General features: G+C 32.1%; 2 protein-coding genes across 3 annotated transcripts in view; both read left to right on the top strand.

Annotated features, from left to right (window-relative positions):
- The first annotated feature begins 2210 nt into the window (after positions 1-2210).
- LOC106769276 (probable inactive leucine-rich repeat receptor-like protein kinase At3g03770) lies at positions 2211-7423 on the top strand. Of its 2 annotated transcripts, XM_014654827.2 has the most exons (7): positions 2211-4331; positions 4439-4572; positions 4862-5105; positions 5387-5598; positions 5695-5720; positions 6151-6262; positions 6670-7423. In XM_014654827.2, exons 1-7 carry the CDS (start codon positions 2993-2995, stop codon positions 6883-6885), a joined length of 2283 nt encoding a protein of 760 aa, XP_014510313.1. In that variant the 5' UTR covers positions 2211-2992; the 3' UTR covers positions 6886-7423. The 2 variants fall into 2 exon arrangements, with proteins under 2 accessions (XP_014510313.1, XP_014510312.1); XM_014654826.2 differs by having other exon boundaries at positions 5387-5720.
- An 8691-nt stretch (positions 7424-16114) lies between these two features.
- The window catches only part of LOC106765695, a 20338-nt gene continuing 15812 nt past the window's right edge, over positions 16115-20640 (top strand). Inside the window, exon 1 of the mRNA XM_022783191.1 lies at positions 16115-16461. The gene's annotated coding sequence lies outside the window, so the exon portion shown is untranslated. The remainder of the gene's footprint in view (positions 16462-20640) is intronic.

The raw sequence follows: 20640 nt of genomic DNA, 5'->3' as shown, positions 1-20640 counted from the left end.
TAAGGCATGCCTAGTCCAACCTGGGATGGAAATGATCATGCCAACTCAGGTCTAGCGTGGTCAGGTTAGACTAGACTAAGCTCAAATAAGACTAAATCAGATAATGGTCAACTCAAGCTAAGTCTAATCAAGTCAAGCTACTTTGAACTATTTTTTGTTGAGCTTAACCCATTGAATATCAATTCAAATCTAAATTTAAATTTAATTAAGAAAAATGATTCAAAATGAATTTAATCTAATTTAAACTAGATTGGAAAAATCATATTTAAATTGATCTAGTTAAAATTGATTTAAATTTAAGATCCCATTATTTTATTGAATTTGTATTGGATCTTGATAGAATTTTTAAAAGGTCAACTCACAATATTAATGCAATTCCTCTTTTCATATTTATCTAAAGATTTATATTAAGTTTAAATAATTAATCTATTCAAACTTAATTCAATTCAACAGATGTCATTAAACTAGAAATATAAATAAAATATAAAAATTATTCAACATAATTTGTATTCAATTATCAAATCAAGATAAAATAAACTCATAAGGATTTATAAAATTAAAACTGCAAATTAATTTCTCAAAATGCAAATCCAACATGAAGAACAAACTTAGATAGTTAAATTTATCCAAAAGTTCAGATTTTTTTTTTTTTAATTTTGTGTATTGAACTCAAAAGAGAGAAGATGAATGAATTTTTTCTTTCATTAAAGGTCATTTAGCCTATATATAAGCTTTATAACCCGTTTCACACCCTACTCTAATTTTGAGTTGTAATTATATTCACAAATTCAATTATAAAGGTTCAACTAAAACTAAGATATTCAAATTCATATAGATTTAAACAATTATATAAAAACTTGTCTTAACTTCTAACCATTATAAAATATGTTAGTAGCACTAAGAGAAGGATACCTCACCCATATGACTGAACAAATAATTTTTATTAATATATTTAAGAAAACTCATACTTCAATTATTATTTAGAAAAGGACTGCACTTTTGGTCATTTAAAAAAGTTTTAAAATGATTGATGTTTTAACCTTCCATTTAAATATTAATTTTTTCTAATAAGTTTTTAAGCGAGTTATTTTTATTTTTATTCAATTTAATATGTGAGAAAATCAAGACTATTTTAATATTATAATTTTACAAAAGTAATATATTTATTATTGTTATTATTACTTGCGAAACTAAAAAAATAAGGAAACACATAAAGAGTAACATATGAAGTCATGATCCATATTGCATATTTATATATTTTTTCCCACTTGATTAAGAGAAGAAAGTTTGAAATCTAAAACTCGCAAATCTTTCAAGATTTTGTAATCTATTTGGCACATAAAACCGCTAAAATATCCATTAACAGTAGTTCTTTCCTCTTATTCCTGTCTCTTTCACCATATCTTGTTAGTACCAAATAGGGTGTAGACTATTTTCATATTCTATTTTAAATTATTATTGTTTGCATATTTTTCTGTCTTATTCTCATCATTCCTTCTTCTTTTTACTTTCTAAACTACTTAAATTTTAAAAATTACAAAACAAAAAATTATAAGGAAACATAACTTTTGAGTTATTAATTTTTTTTAGACATTTATTTCTAAATAAATATTTCTGTACGTAAAATGAATATTTCCTCCACCCCAAATTAACTAACTAATCACTGTTTCCGGCTTTCAATAATTCTTATAATTTTTCTTTAAATAAATTATATTTATTAAAAAATGAAAATATTATAAAAAATTTATATTAATTATTATTGTAATTTATATAAATATACCTTACTCGCCCAATATTTAACACACAAAATTATATAAAAATTAAATTGCATGCAAACTATTGAGATTTCACGAGAGAGCTTTATAGATAAGAAGTGCATTAATTGTTTCTCTTCTGAAACATCTGCTATAAATTGATATGTTTTTATCAAAGACATAGTAAATATTTAAAATGAAGAAAGTTTATCTCGCTTGATGTAATATGGAAATATTCGTATTTAATGATTTCAAAGTCTTACCTAAGTACTTCAATTTTAAATATAATAACTAAAAATTTTAAAATAAGAATAGAAAGTATTAATCTGTCATGAATTAATGAAAATATGTTATAAAAGTAATTAAATAATGTCATAACATGAATTGAAAATTAGGAGAGAGAATATATATATATATATATATATTATTAGTGGATAGAGATTCGGTACTGCATTATCTTTTTGAAGCTATGACCCTGCTCTGCTATCTCCTCTGTCCTTCACCTTCTCTCCAATAGTTACCGACCCCATTAATGGCAGCAACGCCACTTCAAACATCAAAATAAATGCCTTTCTCAGTCACCAGAGTATCACATTTTCAACTACCTCACTTTTCCCATTTCAACATACGTTCACTATTCATTGAAGCCGCAATTTGTGCTCTTCCATTGTTACACTTACCAAGATCCTGTTTCCCCTGTTCTGCTCTGTTACCTTCTGCATTCAACCACCTATCAATAAATGAGTTCTTCTTTGTTTCTTCCGACAGGTGCAGGTGCAGGTGCTCCATGGTTTAAAGTTAAAGTTTTTACCAACACAAATCCGTGAACAATGTCTAAATTTCCTCTTTTTCTTTGTTGGTTCTCTTCAAAGTAAGAGTTGTTGAGGCTGAAACCGTTGACAGGTTTTGACAAAAAGAGTGTGTGAATGTGATTTCGGTTGGAGTATCTGGGGCTGTAATTGTCACTGTCTCGGTTGAGTTTGTCTATGATATCTTCAAATTTCTGCGAGAACGTTATGGTTTTTAGGGTCTCTGGCATTGCAACTGTGGTCGCATGGGCTGTGTTTGTCTGTGATTTCTTTTAATTTCAAGAACTGTGTGGCGAAACTGTAACAGCAAGTGCAATTTAGAATCTTCGTTGTTCAACAGAAATTTCTTCAGGGTGGTCTACTTTTGACTTCTTTGAGGTTTGAAGGATCTGTTTTGGGTCTTTGGGCATTCATCAAATCTGATGCGTTATGTTCCAAGGTGGTACAATGAGACAGTTTTGCTACCTTTATCTTGTTGTTCTTTCATGGTTCTTTTTCATCCCAAACACTTATGGGTTACAAGTTGCTCAGACACAAGCATTATTGCAGCTAAGAGTTCATCTAGAGTATCCCTCTTCTTTACAGATATGGGAATATTACCAGGGGGACCTTTGTACGCTCTCTCCGTCTGCAAACCTGAGCATTAAATGTGAAGATGATGAGGTAACTGAGCTTAAAATTACGGGTGAGAAATCTTTGAAGCCACCACGGTTCAATGGATATGCAGTTCCTAATCACACTCTATCCATGAATTTCTCCATTGATTCCTTTTTCATCACTTTGACAGAGTTGACCACCTTAAGGGTTCTTAGCTTGGTGTCCTTGGGGATTTGGGGGCCACTTCCTGATAAGATTCACAGTTTCACTTTGCTTCAAGTTTTGGACTTGAGTTCCAATTTCTTATTTGGAGCCATTCCACCAAAAATATCCACAATGGTAACGCTTCACACACTGACCCTTGATGACAATTATTTTAACACCACTATGCCCGATTCCTTTGATTCTCTGTCCAATCTGAATATCTTGAGTATGAAGAGCAATGGCTTAAAGGGTTCATTCCCCTCCTCACTGGGAAAAATCAAGACACTTGAAGTTATTTCCTTGTCCCACAATGAGTTGTCTGGTGACCTGCCTGGTCTCAGTTCTCTCACTGGCCTACATGTTCTGGATTTGAGAGAAAACCATTTAGAATCTGAACTACCATTGTTGCCAAAATCTGTGGTCACTGTGCTGCTTAGCAATAACTCATTTTCAGGAGAGATACCTAAGCAGTTTCAAGAACTGGATCAGCTTCAACATCTTGATCTTTCTTCAAATTTTCTCAGTAAGACACCCCCATCTGCCTTGTTTTCTCTGCCAGAAATAAGTTATTTGAATCTGGCAAGCAATGTGCTAAGTGGGACCTTCCCAGACAAACTTAACTGTGGTAGCAAACTTGGGTTTGTGGATATTTCTCGTAACAAGTTAAGTGGTGGACTTCCTTCTTGCTTGGCGAATACATCTGACAGTAGAGTTGTTAGATATGCTGGAAACTGTCTATCTGTTGACTCTCAGAACCAGCACAGAGGGTCTTATTGCAAAGAATCCACCTCTGGATGGAAAAGCTTCAAGACATGGGAAGTAGCTGTAGTAATGGCCATCATTGTTGTACTTGTTCTTGTGCTTTTGGTTTCTAGCGTCTTCTTATGGAGAAAGTACCATTCCAGAAAGACAACTGGGCAACATAACTCCTCAATAGCAGTTCCGTCAGAGATCCTTGCAAATGCCAGTAAGTATATAGGTTTCTTTGGCCCTAGTGATGTGTTGTTGACTCTTAATTTTAAATTGGAATGCTGTTTTCCAACATAGTAATGTCATGATTATTGTTGTTTTCAGGATTTATTTCTCAAACAGTGAAGCTAGGGACACAAACTATTCCAACCTGTCGGCAATTTTCAATAGAGGAGTTGAAGGAAGCCACAAAAAACTTTGATTTGTCGACATATATTGGTCAAGGCTCCATGGGGAAGGTACACTTCAACCACTTAAAGTGTTACTGAAATATTGTATGGCTTATTGTTTTGGTTTTAAGGGAGGATATATACACCTGAGGTGTGTTCTACAGTTCTACCAAGTTTTCAGGAAGGTTGCAATTTCTGAAATCCTAGTTAAGATTACACTATTTGCATGTTCTTTGGCCTTTACACCATGTTAAGAGGTCAAGTGATTTAAAATGTATGTGTAAAAATAAAAACACTTTGTGATACTTATTTTGTGTGCTCACTGTAATGCATCTTTAAGTCTTCTGCCATATTACAGATGTACAAAGGTAAACTGGAGAATGGATCCTATGTGGCAATACGGTCTTTGGCTCTGTCAAAGAAATGCTCAATTCAAACTCTCAGAGCTAAATTGGATTTACTCTCAAAACTTCATCATCCAAATTTGGTTAGCCTTTTGGGTCATTGTATTGATGGTGGAGGACAAGATGATTTCAATTCCCATAAACTTCATCTTGTGTATGAGTATGTGCCAAATGGGAATTATCATGCCCATCTCTCAGGTTAGTATGGAAAAATGATAGCATGCATATTGTAGAGTCAAGTTTCACCAATTATTTCTCTCCTTATCTGTATGGCTTCATGAATATCTGTAGTACTACTACTGACCAATATTCTATTGAGACTATCTCTTATGTGATGATTGTATCTTCTCAATCCTTCATAACCTTTTCCTTTTTCTTACTGTAATCAGTATACTATAACTTGAAAAAGTTGTATTTGACATCTCATCTTTCTGCTTGAAGGCTTCAATCCACTGATCTTCCTTCATTCAAACATGCAGAATTTTCTGTAGGGAAGGCACTTAAGTGGTCTGATAGATTGGCAATTTTGATTGGAGTTGCAAAGGCAGTGCATTTCTTACATACTGGTGTTATACCTGGCTGCTTTAGTAACCTACTGAAGACAAAAAATGTCTTGCTTGATGAATACCGTTTTCCGAAACTAAGTGACTATGGTATGTCCATCATCATAGAAGAAATTGAAAAGTTTGAGGTATGTTCCTGGCAATCCAATGTTGCATTTTTACCATTGTTTGACATAATTATGATTGATCCTCAATTCACTTGTTGCCTCTTTTGTGTTGTACAGGCAAAGGGCGAGAAATCAAAGCCATGGTATGATACCAAAACTCAGTTTAGTTAACAAAAACACCAAAACATATTAGTAGTTCAAATAAAATTATGTTTGACATCACTGAAAATTTTGACATCTGAGCTGACATCCAAAGTTCATCTACCATTTGCCATCACAAGAAAAAAATATTTCCATATTATCATGAAAACCATGATTAGTTTTCACTCAAAACATGATTTCTTTACATAATAGGATATTCTGTTTGGTTCCTTGAAGCCACTTCACTTCTCAATGCAACTACTTCTCCTAATTTTTTGTGTAGTAATCACTTTTGATATTTTCTTGCCCTTGGATTGTGAAGGGTATGAAAGATGGAATACCCAAAGTTTGATGTCCTTTGTTATGCATAAATGTATTTTTGGTATGAAAGATGGAATTACAAAGAAATTGTTCTTCTTTTTTCTATTGTAGCCTAAGGACAAAAGCAGATGATGATGTTTATAATTTTGGATTCATCCTGTTCGAATCACTTGTTGGACCCATAGCATGCGACAGAGGTGAAACATTTTTCCTAAATGAAAAGGTTAGTGCTTTTTTAAACATTTGCCTTTTCCTTCTTGATGAATATAACTACTACTTCAATGAATGTAATCATATTTAGGTACTGATTTTTTTTTGGTTAACATATTATACCAGTATACCTGTAAAACCAAGCTTTGATACCAAATTAGAAATGGATTTTAAACTTAACTTTCACAAATCTGGTTTGTAAAACGAGGTTTGCACCCCACTTATATATTATAAAATAACCTTATTTTTAGTTGATGTTGGACTTCCAATCGAAATAAATAAAAATAAACTAAAAAGAAATCTGAAACAAAAAATTTATCTTGATTGGTGTAAATTGATATTTAAACCTTTTACTCATTATTATACAAAGATTAATATTTTTAATGCAAGATCTTATGTGATAATTGGTGTGAATGACAGGCATCGTTTGGGAGTCAAGATGGTAGAAGAAAGATTGTGGATCCTATAGTGTTGACCACTTGCTCTCAAGAGTCTTTATCAATTGCAATATCAATAACAACCAAATGCATTTCTCCAGAATCTTCATTTCGTCCCTCTTTTGAGGATGTCTTATGGAACTTACAGTATGCAGCTCAAGTCCAAGCCACAGCAGATTCAGACCACAAATCAGACTAATTCTACATCACATCATTTTTTTAGGTCAAAGTGTGTAGTAGAGGAGACTCAACTACACCTTCAACTTCTTCAACTTCTCAAAATCTAAATTTTTTATTGACTTTTTTTTATACTGTCCTCGGCTGAACATTAATCATACATTAATGTTGATACTCTAAAACAGTATTTCATTAGTGTATTTTGAAAGTACAGCAGAGAAACAGTAAAAAAAATTCAATAGAAAATCTAAATTCTTCTTTCTTTAACAATGTTGCTGAAGAAATCAATGATCTATAAGTAAACAACACAATGCAAATATAAAGATATAATTGTAAACATGCTCACCCCATTTCTTTTTTGTGTTTCTTGTAGAGTTTTTATAGGACTTAATCAGAATTCATGAACCTTTTAAAAAAGAGTGGATTAGCCCTATGGAGCAAATCGTGAACTTGATTAATGTTGATAGGATGAATGTTCTTAGAAGATATTTGGTGGAAATTGTAGTTTGTAACCATGGATTATGGAAGGTAAAGTTCAAAGTGTTACGATTGACATAGTAGAGCTTGGTGTTATAAGTTGTAAATTTAATTTCGTATTACAGAAAAATATTTTTCATTTTGAAGTTTAAAATTTTTTATCATGTATTATCTTTAAAAGTTATTTAAAAAAATTAAGAAAAAATTGTACATTAAAATTGTCATTGACCTCATTTTCTCAATTTAATATTATTAGATGTATTGAAACACAATCTACAAATAAGAGAGAAAATTGTTTGAAATTTTTTATACGATTAAAACACATTACGTGTTATGTAAAAAGTGACAAGGACAAAAGAATACAAGATTTTTCCTATATTGGATTGAGTTTAAATCTTATTTTGGTTTGATCCTTCTCATATGTTCTCTCGTGTCTAGTAAGGATTTTGGATCTTTTGACTTTTGGAGCATAGAGTTGGTAGTTATAATTATATTTCATTTTGGATTCAACTAACTTTACTTCATAATTTTCTTACTCAATGTTTTATCTATTTCAGAATAAGTATTTTGAAATGTATTTTATATGTTAAAAAAAAATTCCAAAATACGTGAAAGGTGAAAAGAGAAATTGTGGATGCACTGAGAAACATTCTTCCATTTTAGTTTTCTCCTTTTAATTCTAATTTTGTTTTCTTTAGGTTTTGGACACTCATGTTCATCATAGATATTCCTATCTTGCAACTTTATACGGAGTAATTAGGCATTTTTTCTGCATTCCGTATATTTCATCTTTTTTTTAATCTTTTTTTTTTTTCTTTATCTCATTCCAACCCCACGCATTTTCTCCATGTCTTTCCACCGGAATACATAATTTAAATTTTAAATTATATAATCCAAAATATAAAATTTATATTTTAAAATTATTTTAAATTACAATTTAAAATATATTTTTTATTTTTTATTTTAAATTTATTTTTTAGTTATACATTTTAAAACTATTTTATTATATTTTGTTTTGAGTATGGTTCAATATCAATTGTCTAATCTTCTATATGTTATCTTTGGTCTAAGTTCTACTTGGTGAGAGATCTTTTGTGTGTCCAAATCGTTCGAATAGTATCTATAGAAGATATTTCAATGTCAAAGTTAGATCAATTTAGACAAATAACAATGAATGTGCTACTAACCCTATTTCATTCCAAATTATGACAATTGTGAGAAAGCGTAACATTTTGAAATTTGTGCTTGCTGGAATGCGAAACGTTGGACCTTTATGGATCGTTGGATGCGAGTAGATATGTCGGCCAAGGATGAAGAACAGGTGAGGCTTATGCCACTATAAATAAGGGTGATCCTAATCCGTCATTTTTATCTTTTTCACAATCTGCTCTTCACTGAGCTAAATGCTTTTAAGTTAAAGGTAATAATGTCTATGTTTATCTTTCTTCGTTTGAGGAGTCTTCTGATGGGGTGACAAGAGGTATGTGGATGATGTGTCATCTTCATCGGTGTCATTTTCAACGTCTTCACCCATCTAGTGATCAACCAAGCGAAGCTTGAACTCGGTTGGCAACACCAGTGTTCATACAAAGAATAAAGCGACTCCTTTTAAAAGTATTGAAGAGGATCCAGTTGCCAAGATGGAATTCGATGTTTCTAACGAGGGGGACGAGTTAAATCTCTCAACGTGTGAGTATGTAACTCACTTTCGTTGGGGACAACGGTTTTATTATCTTGAGTTGGATTTTTATTACTGTTTCTTAATTTTATTATTGATTTTGTTGTAATCATAGGACTTCTTTGAGACTTGAGTTTTTAAGATTTGAGACAAAGAGATGTTTACATGATAAAAAAAAAGGAGCTTGATGCCTTGCTTTCAGACAAATAATTGACAAATGTTTTGTTTCTTGTGTTAGGGAACAAGATTGACGTCCATATACTGTATCAGGAAACAAGATTGACATCCATATACTACATTAGAAGAAGAGCTACATTAGCATTTAGGTTTGATACAACTCTAGTGATGTTAGGTGTCACAATTTGTTTATGTAGAAATCCTCTCTTGTTGAGGGATATTTTCTTTGTGAAACACTTGATTTTGTTGTAAAACACTTGATTTTGTTGTAGGGGTTATTTTATGATTTTAAGGAGTTGTAGGGGCAATGTATGATTTTAAGGAATGCAATAATAAATATGGTGATGCTTTCTTCCATATTTTTTCCAACAAATTTATCTTGTCTCTCTATCTTTTGATATGATCATGTTATGAAATTAGAGAGAAATTTTGCAAAAATAATAAAAATATGTTTTATAAGGTTAAAGTACACGTGCGACCGTTGACGTAGGCCTTGTGCTAAAAGTATTTTTCCCTTCTTTTTACAAAAATAATACAAATATCTTTGAAAAGGTTAAAGCACACGTGCGACCGTTCGCGTAGGCCTTGTGCTAAAAGCCTTTTTCCCTTCTTTTGCAAAAATAATAAAAATATGTTTTAAAAGTTTAAAGTACACGTGCGACCGTTTGCGTAGGCCTTGTGCTGAAAACCTTTCCCCTGTTTTATATAAAAAATACCAAAAAATATATAATCTTCAAAAACTAAAAACCTCTTCAAACAAACAATCTTTCACAAAGAACTACGTAACCCTGATTTCTCATTTTGAGAATACGTAGGAGCAAGGTCAATCCTTGTCGGACACAAAAATAAAAAAAATATATTTTGTCTCTTTAGAGTTTTCCCTTTTAGGGGAAATTAGATATTTTGTAAACTACATCACATTCGCGTATTTAATTAAAGGTACTGCCTTAGGGCAGGCATTGTAGGGTGCTAATACCTTCCCTACGCGTAATAGACTCCCGAACCCAGAATCTAGTTTTTGTGGACCTTGCCTTATCATTTTATGGTTTTTCCATAGTTTTCCAAAATAAACTATGGTGGCGACTCCAAACTCTTTTTCAAACCCAGTTTCTTTTTTTCGATCGTCGTCCCGTCGCGATTTCCGGTTGCGACAACTCCCAACGACTCACTCTAGAGGCGACGCACTCGCAGGTGAGGTGGAATCCGCGCTCGGGTGTGGGGGGGGAGGAGGGGTGATAAGTCGATATTTTAGTGATTTCACTTAGTTTATTGTGCTAGAATTAATCAGGGAATTGTGCTTAATTGTCCGGTATTTTCCCGTTTTTCCTAATTATGCTTAATTTGATCGGAAATTCTAATTTTAATTAATTTGAATTTTCTGAGCTAATTATTTGCATTATTATTTTCAGGGAAAATTTTGGAAACACAATTTGGGACATTTGGAGAACACCAAATAAATTCAAGACTCTCAAATTAGACATTTTAAATTTTAGTTGTATTGTAATTTTAATTGTTTGAACTTTTTAGACAAACTCTTTGCATCTTGGGGCAATTTTTGGAAAAATTTAAAGGCCCAATTTTTTAGGACACATGACACCACCTAGGGTTTACTTTTAGGGTGGACCCCACCTCATTTTAGGACACATGATCCTAGGTTGAATGGTGCAGCCGTCACTGGGGTTTTAAAAGAAAAAAGAGGGGAATTTGGCTGGAGACTGGGAGCTCTCGGCAATTGGAGATAAGAAGGAGCTTTCAGCGGACACATTGGAGAGTTAGTTTTTTTTTTAATCTTTTAGTGCTAGGATGAAGCAACGTTTTGAACTTTTCTATTCAAGGAGAGCTCCAGATTAATTTTAATTTTCCTTGCTTGTGATTCAATGATTCTAACTTCATTTATTCAACACGTTGGCTGGGCAAAGCTTCCACGGTGGTTTCAATTATTTTTTTTAAAATGAAAGCAATTCTATATTATTGATGGAAGAGAAAGTCACGGCATTGAGATTTATTTTCTAGTAAAAAACATGCATTTTTATTTAAGTTGGTGCAGATGGTTAGGGTCTTTATTTAGCATTGAGTTTTTTTTTCTTTTTTTTTTTTTGTGAAGAGAGGAGGCGCTGATTCAAGGATGCATGATGATTTAACTTTGCTTCTTTTTTCTTTTTTTTTCTGAATGTACGGTTTTCAATTTTAAGGAATTGGAGGTGGCAATGTTTTGGAACGAGACACATGGGAGATGGGAATAATTTCACAGTGCTTTTAAGATGCATTCCATTTCTTAATTTAAGCATAGAAATTTTTATTCCATGTTCCTTCATTTATTAGTTTATAATGAAGCAACTTATTCATCACTTTTCAGCTCACTGTTACGCGTTGCTTTTTTTTTTTACCATTCTCGGTTCAATGTTGTCCCATTAATTTGGTTTTATGCACATGGTGTCACGGTCAAAGAGTAATTTTTTTAAAGCAATTGCAATTTCAATTTCAATTTCCTTTTGGTAGATGCAGGGTCACGTGAATCTGGTAGAAGCAACTTTATATTTTATTTATTTATTTTATTTTTCTTTGCCTTAAGAATGTTTTACATTACTTGTTTAATTGTTTTTAATCTTTTTAGTTTAGTATTGCCTTTTAATAATTTTAACCGTGTTAGATAGTTGACTTTTGTAGTGTTAGTTTTAACACTTTATTTTACTTTAATATTTTCTATTTTATTCGGTTGTGTTTAATTTCTGTGCATTTTAATTGATTTTAATTCTCGTCTCAAACACCGTTAAACCCCCCCCACTTCGTGTTAGACCTGATTCTGAACCGCAAAATTGGTCCTTGGGAGACGACCTAGGGGTCATTCCCTAACTATACTGCACTTTAAAATGCACATTAAATTTGATTGGGCGGCGACACCCATCAAGGGGCCAGAGCTTAGAGTAGGCAATGCCATTGCTGCTCCACTAGCTACGCCCTTATCGCACCGTCATTACGCTCTCACCGCCATAAGAATCCGAGAACTAGAGTTGAACGCATAGTAGGAGAAGATGAGGTAGCGGAAGACGCACAAAGATCTACAAACTCTAGGTTTCGGTGTTGAAGAAGAAAAGGAACAAGCAAACCCTAGATCCGAAGGATTGTTCGGTGAGGGTTAGAGATCAGGGTTGTATGGTGGTTTAATCGGGGAAATGGTCCGATTAAACGATGGAAAAGACTGGAAACAAAGATTTAACTGGTGAAAATGGCTAGAACCTTATTTCAATCGGTGAGAATGAAGGAAAGGTAAAATGGTGGATCTGACTTACGATGAAGGTTCTGTGATGGTGGATCTGTGAAGCTGAGGACAACGAAGTTATGGCTGGTGCGGGTGCAGTGCGAGAGAACTTCGGAGACTCGCGTACAGAGGAAAGAAGAGGCGTTTGGGGAAAAGTTTCCTCTTTCTCTACCCAGAGGCTACCTTATTAGAAAGGCTTATATGCCTCGATCCATCCTGCCAACCGAGGTAGTATCTCTGCCCTGTGAGGTTTATGCCTTGATTCACCCTGACAACCAAGTCAGTATTCTCTTTAGACATCGGTTGCTTAACAACTGAGGCATATAGTGTTTTAGAAATTACAAGACTACCACCGCATTTTGATACGATTCGATTCGAGAAAAACCGAAGCGTAATGTGCGAGTTAAAAATGCGATTTTTTACTAGTGATTATAGAAAAGAAATGCAAAATTTATTGTACCTATTCTCATTAAATAACATATTTTAATTCCTAAAATGCCAATGCCTATATAGGGATGAGAACAACTGTAAAATGATATTTATAAATGAAGAATACAAATCGTTTTGATTTATGGGGTCGACGTTAATCCTTCTTCTACAAATAGTATGCAAACTCCAAGCTTAGGTCATGGTATAATCTTCAAGTCTTTTTCGTCGTTTAGTCCGATCAGGTCCTACCTTCAGAAAGTACTCTGATGCTAAAGTTAATGTTTGTCTGAATACCTTAAAACAAATGTGTAGAAAAAATAACCAACTACCTGAATATCAAACCTATATTTATAGACTTTTGGAATGGACTTTTAATTAGTGCAAAATTATGGCTCATACACTAATGACCTAACTTAGTGGTTAACATAATTATTCTTATCTGCTGATCTTGTTGTGGTTCAACCGATTGGTTTGCCAATCGTTTTGTTAGATTGGAAGCTATGTTGACCACTCGGTCCATGAATGACCAGGCGGCCATACAATACACAAGTTAAAAAAGTAAACTATGTGCAGGGCTGAAAATCACTTATTAGAGTCTAGTGTTGACAACAAAACGTGGAAGCACTTTCAGTCAAAAGTTGGACGTAATTTAATGTATATATAGTGCTATATGGAGTGTTTAATTGAATTTAAAATAAACATCATGAATGATTTATTGTATACATTTTCAATGAACACTTGCAGAATTGAAAATTGATTTTAACAACTTTGAAAACCAACTCACAGTGGCAATATAACAAGTATTGAATTCAAGCTTTATGTGATATAGATAAAATGGTTCAAGTATGTTATGCATAGAACATAAAATCACAATGAAAACTTAGAAATTGATAGTAACAAGTAATAATACTAGAGTGAGGAATGGAGAATTTATGCAACCTACTGATATGAAATTATGCAAATGTTATGAACAAATTTTATGTCGTATGAAATGACCCTAAATGCCTCTAATTGGTATAAAGAATGAGTATAAGCATGAGACATGTGTTTTGTTCATTGAAAAAAAGTGATTGTTAGAAAAAAAAGATATGTTATGCAATGTTGCGAAAATATAATAAATATTGGGTATTATTAATAATTGTTATTTAACATAAAAATAGAGAAAATGTCTTGTTAGACATGAACTCTTCAAATGTTTTGCATACTTGCTAACTGGAATGTAATGATTTATTTTGGGTTGCAAACTTTCTTAATTATATAATTAAAGTATGATATGAAGTAATGTATGTGTTGATAAAAGAACTCAGTTTTAGGAGTTATCCTAACACTTCAATAACTATCCAATTTCAAGTAAATAATCATGAGTTATGTGGTGAAAAGTAGTAGGAGGTCATAGTCTATGGTTTGTTTCCTTTTGAGCATAGGTTGTAGACGGATTAATCTTATGCGATAGTTTGGGTGGGCAAGCTGTTTCACCATGACCTGCCATAGTCTGATATTAATACATGTATCCGGATGGTCAAGTCTAAAGTTTATTTATGTGTTTAGGTTTCGTTTGATGTGAGGGTGAAATTGTTATATTCTAACTGATTTGTTTGTATGATCAATTTTTTGATAAGTTGGCTTATCCTTTTGTTTTGTTTATATGTTGCTTGTTTATCTTTTAAAATGATCACTTGATTGGTGTGAGCAAAAGGTAAAGTTTCTATGGAGCAGGTGCAAAGTGAAGTGAGTCTTGACGTGCATATGTTTTAGTTTTTGTTATTAGTTTCTTTTGAAAAACTTGTAGTTTAGGTAAACATATTCTTATAATTATATTTTAGATAACTATAATAAAAATATTTAAACGTTGTTAACTATTTTGTAATGCTTCCATATTAGTGTTTAAAAGTATTAAAAATAAGATGTATTGTAATTTTTTTTTTATTATTTTGCTTACAAACATATAAAACGATTAACATCTACTCATCTCCTTTTAAAATTATGCTACACTATTAATCTATTTAATATAGAATGAGACAAAGAAAGAGAATGAAAGAAAGTGGGAGTAAAGTATTTAAATGTAAACAATATTTTTAATAAAATTTTAATATCTTTTGATATTTTTTTTCATACTTCACTATCTTAAGTGAAGTATTATATTGACTAAAATATTATTAAAATATATTAATACATTAAGATAAATTATAAAATACTTCAAAAAAATTTAATTAATAGAATTTCAAAATATTTTAATTAGTATAATTATCTAACATGAAACGCACAATAAATTTTTGTTTTATTTTTATTACTATACTTAAAATATATTTTTAATAATATCATTTATAATAATGAAATTAAAATTCTGATTTTTTCTCTAAAAAATAATGATTTAATTACTAATTTAATGTAAAAGAAAATATTTCATGTTTAAATAATTCAACAAAAATTAAACAATACTAAAATGGAAGATAATAAGAATTAAATCAATTTTAAAAATTAATTTATTAAAGTTAAAAGTTAAATAATTATTTTAAAATTAAATAATTAAAAATTAAATAATTATTTTAAAATTAAATAATTAGAAGTAAATATTAAAGATGATATCATATTAAGTGGTTATATTTAGCGAATGTTTAATTAATATAAAAGAAGGTTATTAGTAATTTTGTTTCAAACTAAATTCTGATTATTGCAAAACAATGGTAATGGTGAATGATGAGACATTAGTTTTAAAAAGAGACATGAACAAGATGTATCTAATGTAGGTTGTTTTTTAAAATTTGATTTTATATTTGTACATTTCTTTTTTGAAATTATTTTTAATCAATGTATACCTTAATAGGTTTTAAGTAAAATTCGATTTGAAAGGCTCCCGGAGATGAACAATTTACATGATGAACTTGTTATCAGATTGGTCCTCACAAAAAAAAATAAAACACTTTTGGTCAATGGTATTGGATGACTAAGGATGGTATGTTTGTGAGAATGTTGCATTTTCATTCGCATTTGCATGTTGATTGATTGTAATTTTGTGTCTGTTGGCTTCTACTCTACTTTAGATTTGATCTATTTTTATTTGCATTTTCATTCTCAATACATGTTGTTTAATAGTAATTTTGCGTGTTGACTTTTCTTTTTATTTTAATTTTCATTTTTAGTTTTTGATTCTGCTTTTATTCTTAGTTATATTTTAACATAATTAATATATAGTTAAATATGATTAATATGTATAGTTAAGTAAAAAAAAAAAAAAAGGAAAGAAAAGGTATGAAGTGTTTCGTCTTTTATAAGAAAAAAAAAAAAAACAAACAAAACGAAAAAAGCGTTTGGGAGTTGGCAGGCAAGGACGAGGCGTAGCAGAGGCGGTTTGGGCATGATTTTGTTATGAGGTGCAATAAAGCAAAAGAAAAGGCACGGGTTGACTAGGCGGATTCATTTTTTAGCGAGAAGATTAACTCTCACTGAAGGAGAGGACGGAACAGCTCTCTTCAAACATGTTGGGGCCGGAAAGGGGAAGGAAGATGCTAGCCAGCCAGAGAAAAGGAAGAGATCCATTGGAGCCGCAAGGTTGACATTAGCAATCGAATCTTCAAGAGGTAAGTAATGCCTCCTTGCACTTCATGTTTTAGTTGAACATATTATTGTTGCATTGCTGCTATGACTGTTGTTGAATATTTTCCCGTTCTTCATCACTATCCCCACTATCCGTGCTCTGTTAATGGACAAAACAGAGCGTGTAGATTATATAGTCTGGATCGCCCTCACCCTGCACTGCGCAAAGCCACAAAAATAAAACCAATTACCAAAGAACAAAAATCAATTTCCAGCCTCATACACAAGCTTGTACCCTACCTGCATTGAACCAAAATGAAGACGCGCCCCTGCACCGTCCACCATACCTTCAACCACTCAATACCAAGCTCCATTTTCATTCAATCCATAAAGAAGCACAAAGAGCCATTTTCGTTCATCACTAATCCACAAATTCATCTCCATTCTTCTTCGTAAACCCCTGCATACCAACCAATGTGTCATCTTCATTCCCCAACTCATGCATTACACCATCATCCAAACCTGCAAATCGTCCAAGGCCATCAGAAGGCAAAACGGCGGCACTGACTAGTGGAGGTGACGCGATTAGGGTATCATTATGACTCTCCGCGGGTACGTGGAGCTGGCAGCGTCTTCACAACGGTTTGCTCGAGATGATTGGAGGAGATTTTGTCGCGATCGGTGGCTTAAGCGAACAAAACCAATTGCGGCACGGTGGTGATGCTAAAAGACGAACCCGCAAGAGGTAGGATCACTTTGGTGGTGGCGCGTGATGCGTTGATAGAGGCAGCTTGAAGGTTGACGGTGGTGGCTTCAGGGGACGACTGCAGGCGATTGGAGAGTGGCGGTCTAAGTGGTGCTTGCGATGAGGGTAGACGACGCGGTTTTAGGGCTTGGGTGCGTTTCTGTGGCGGCGGCTCATGACGGCGGTGGCGGAGAAACGGTGGCAGGCGGCGTTCAAGGGTGAAAAAGCCCCAACCTTAAGCCAGTGCGAGAGGGAGAAGGGGAGAGAACGTCGTGGCCTGACACTGTGGTTCCGGCGGCGTTTGATTTCGCCGGAAACGCCCGTTGACGAGGTAGAGGGGGCGGCGCGGTGGCTGGCCGGGTGGTGGTGGTGTGACTCGTGGTTGCCGGCAGAGCAGGGGTCTCTAGGTCCGCTGGAGAGACTGTAGGTCTCTTCAATTCGTGTTAGGCAAAATGAGAGGAAGATTTGAGAACCCCTAAAGGGTTTCTTGAGTTGGACAGGTTCCAATCCTTCTGGGCCTACGTTTTGGGCTGAGTTTTAAGAAACGAAATAGGCAAGGAATTTTTGCCGTCTTCCTCTACACACACTTGCACCCCCCTTCTCTCTGGGCTCAAGCCCATTCTGTCTAAGAAAGAAAAACCCTTTTCCACCTTGCAACCCTCCGTCTTATTTGCACACCCCCTTTTCACTTGGGCTTTGGCCCAATCTGGTTATAAAAACTAAAATTGGATTGCAATCCCCTGTTTCATATTCATATCACCTTTCCACTTGGGCTTTGGCCAGCCTGTTATAAGAATTAAGTTAGTTTGAACGCTCCTCTTCTTTTCTAAGCACCACCACACCTTTTATTTATTATTTTGTTTTTTTTTATTATTATTTTTATTTTATCATTTAAATTTTAGTTTATTTTATTTCTACCTTTCATTTTATTTAGTTATTTATTTATTTATTTTATATTATTTACTTTTTAATAAGTATTAAAAATAACAAAAATAATTAAAAAAAAGGGTTTAAACACATGTGTGACCATTCGTGTCGTTCTGAAAACTTTTTCTTCTTTCTTCAACAAATAAATAAAAATATATTCTTAAAAGGTAGTTGTTTTTCAAAATAAAAAATAAAATAAAAGGTAATAATTACCCATACACGTGGACCAATTATACAATAAGTAAATCAATTTTATTTTTTTTATTTTAAATTAAATTTTAAAATTATTAAAATAACCTTGATTTAAAGTTCGTTTTTTTTAACACGGACTTTTTTGTAACCTAAAACATGATACACTCTACTAAAATGTGCAAACTAAAAAAGTCGTTACGTAAATTAGCAAACTCCATTTATATATATATATATATATATATATATATATATATATATATATATATATATATATATATATATATATATATATATATATATATATATATATATATATATATATATATAAAATTTAAATATTTAAAAAGTCATTAATGAAACAGGAAGAAAAATATTGTTGATAGTCTTTTTATTTTGATGCAAAATATAGTAAAATATTTTAGATAAAAATTTTATTTGGTATGATTAATGTATTACAAAAACTATAAAGCTTATTTGTAAACTGAATTAGTTTTTACAACATTAATAAACTATAAATAGACATCAACAACTCACTCGTTCTCCTTATACTCCTCATTCTCCGTAAAATATTCACTCATTCTCCACAAAAGATTCCTTTATAATGAAAAAAATTTCTTCTTGTTTTCATTGTGTTTTTCTTGTTTCATCATTCTAGTAGAGCATTTGACTATTGGACCATGGCAGAAACTTGACAAACAAGATTATGTTCTATCAATTACTGCATCACAACAAAATCAACATTCACAATACATGGCCTGTGACCGTCAAACATTTTCGGCTCACATCCACGTGATTGTGATTCATCTAATCCTTTAAGTATTTTTAAGTAAAGTTTTCATAGTATATTTTTGATATGGTGTTGGAGTGATTACACTAATTCTTAATTATTTTATTATTAGCTAACAACAATAAAAAATCAACTGAAAAGAGACTAACCAAATTATTTTAGACATGACTCTGAGTTTTGGACTTATCAATGGAAAAATCTTGGGACGTATTCTAATATGAACTCCNAACTGAAAAGAGACTAACCAAATTATTTTAGACATGACTCTGAGTTTTGGACTTATCAATGGAAAAATCTTGGGACGTATTCTAATATGAACTCCTTTNATTGCTTTGAACTTGCATTAGATATTTACAGAAGTAATCTTATAGCAATACTTCAAAANGGAGGTATCTCACCTAATCATATGAAGTGTGAGATACCTAGTAATCATATGATTAGGTGAGATACCTCCATTTTGAAGTATTGTTATAAGATTACTTCTTCTGTAAATATCTGATGCAAGCTCGAAGAACTCAAAAGAGTTCCTATTATGACACATCCCATGATTTTTCCATTGATAAGTCCAAAACTCAAATTAATCTTCAACATAATTTGGTCAGTCTCTTTTCATATGATTTTCTATTGTTATCTAATAATAAAAGAAATAACAATTAGTGCAATCTTTCCAATACCATATCAAAATTATACTATATTCATAAATTTAAATGAAAAATTTTACTCAGAAATATTTAAAGGATTAGATGAATTACAATCACGTGGATGTGAGCCGAAAATGTTTGACGGCCATAGACCATGTATTGTGAAGGTTGTTTTTGTTGTGATGCAGTAATTGATGGAACATAATCCTGCTGGCCAAGTTTCTGCCATGATCCAATAGTCAAATGCTCTACTAGAACGATGAAACAAGAAAAACACAATAAAAACATAAAGAAATTTTTTCATTATGAATNAATATTTTATGGAGAATGAGTGAATATTTTATGGAGAATGGGTAGTATGAGGAGAATGAGTGTCTAGTTTATGTCTATTTATAGTTTATTTATNTTTTAAAAGCTATTTCAACAAAGTTNGCAAATAAGCTTTATTAGATTTTGTAATACATTAATCACATAAAATCAAATTTTTATCTAAAATATTTTACTATAATTTGCATCAAAATAAAAAACACAATCAACAATATTTTTCTCCGTCTTTCATTAGTGACTTTTTTAATATTATATATATATATATATATATATATATATATGATAAAAATTTGATTTTCTGTGATCAATGTATTAAAAAAACCTAATAAAGCTTATTTGTCAACTTTGTTGAAGTAGTAGCTTTTAAAACATAAAAAAAACTATAAACAGACATCAATTACTCACTCATTCTTCTCATACTCCCCATTCTCCATAAAATATTCATTTGAAAAAATTTCTTTTTGTTTCCATTGTGTTTTTCTTGTTTCATCGTTCTAGTAGAGCATTTGACTATTGGACCATGACAGAAACTTGACAAACAAGATTATGTTCCATCAATTACTACATCACAACAAAAACAACAGTCACAATACATGGCCTGTGG

Source organism: Vigna radiata, chromosome 7, assembly GCF_000741045.1.
Source record: "Vigna radiata var. radiata cultivar VC1973A chromosome 7, Vradiata_ver6, whole genome shotgun sequence".
Classification (NCBI taxonomy): domain Eukaryota; kingdom Viridiplantae; phylum Streptophyta; class Magnoliopsida; order Fabales; family Fabaceae; genus Vigna; species Vigna radiata.
This window is presented reverse-complemented; position numbering and strand designations above follow the sequence as displayed.

Bases quoted from the DNA above. Each gene is read 5' to 3' on its own strand.
- LOC106769276 (XM_014654826.2), top strand. From the start codon at position 2,993: ATGTTCCAAGGTGGTACAATGAGACAGTTTTGCTACCTTTATCTTGTT. The intron at 4,332-4,438 runs GTAAGTATATAG...TGTTGTTTTCAG, and splicing joins AGAGATCCTTGCAAATGCCA to GATTTATTTCTCAAACAGTG. The intron at 5,106-5,386 runs GTTAGTATGGAA...TCAAACATGCAG, and splicing joins TTATCATGCCCATCTCTCAG to AATTTTCTGTAGGGAAGGCA.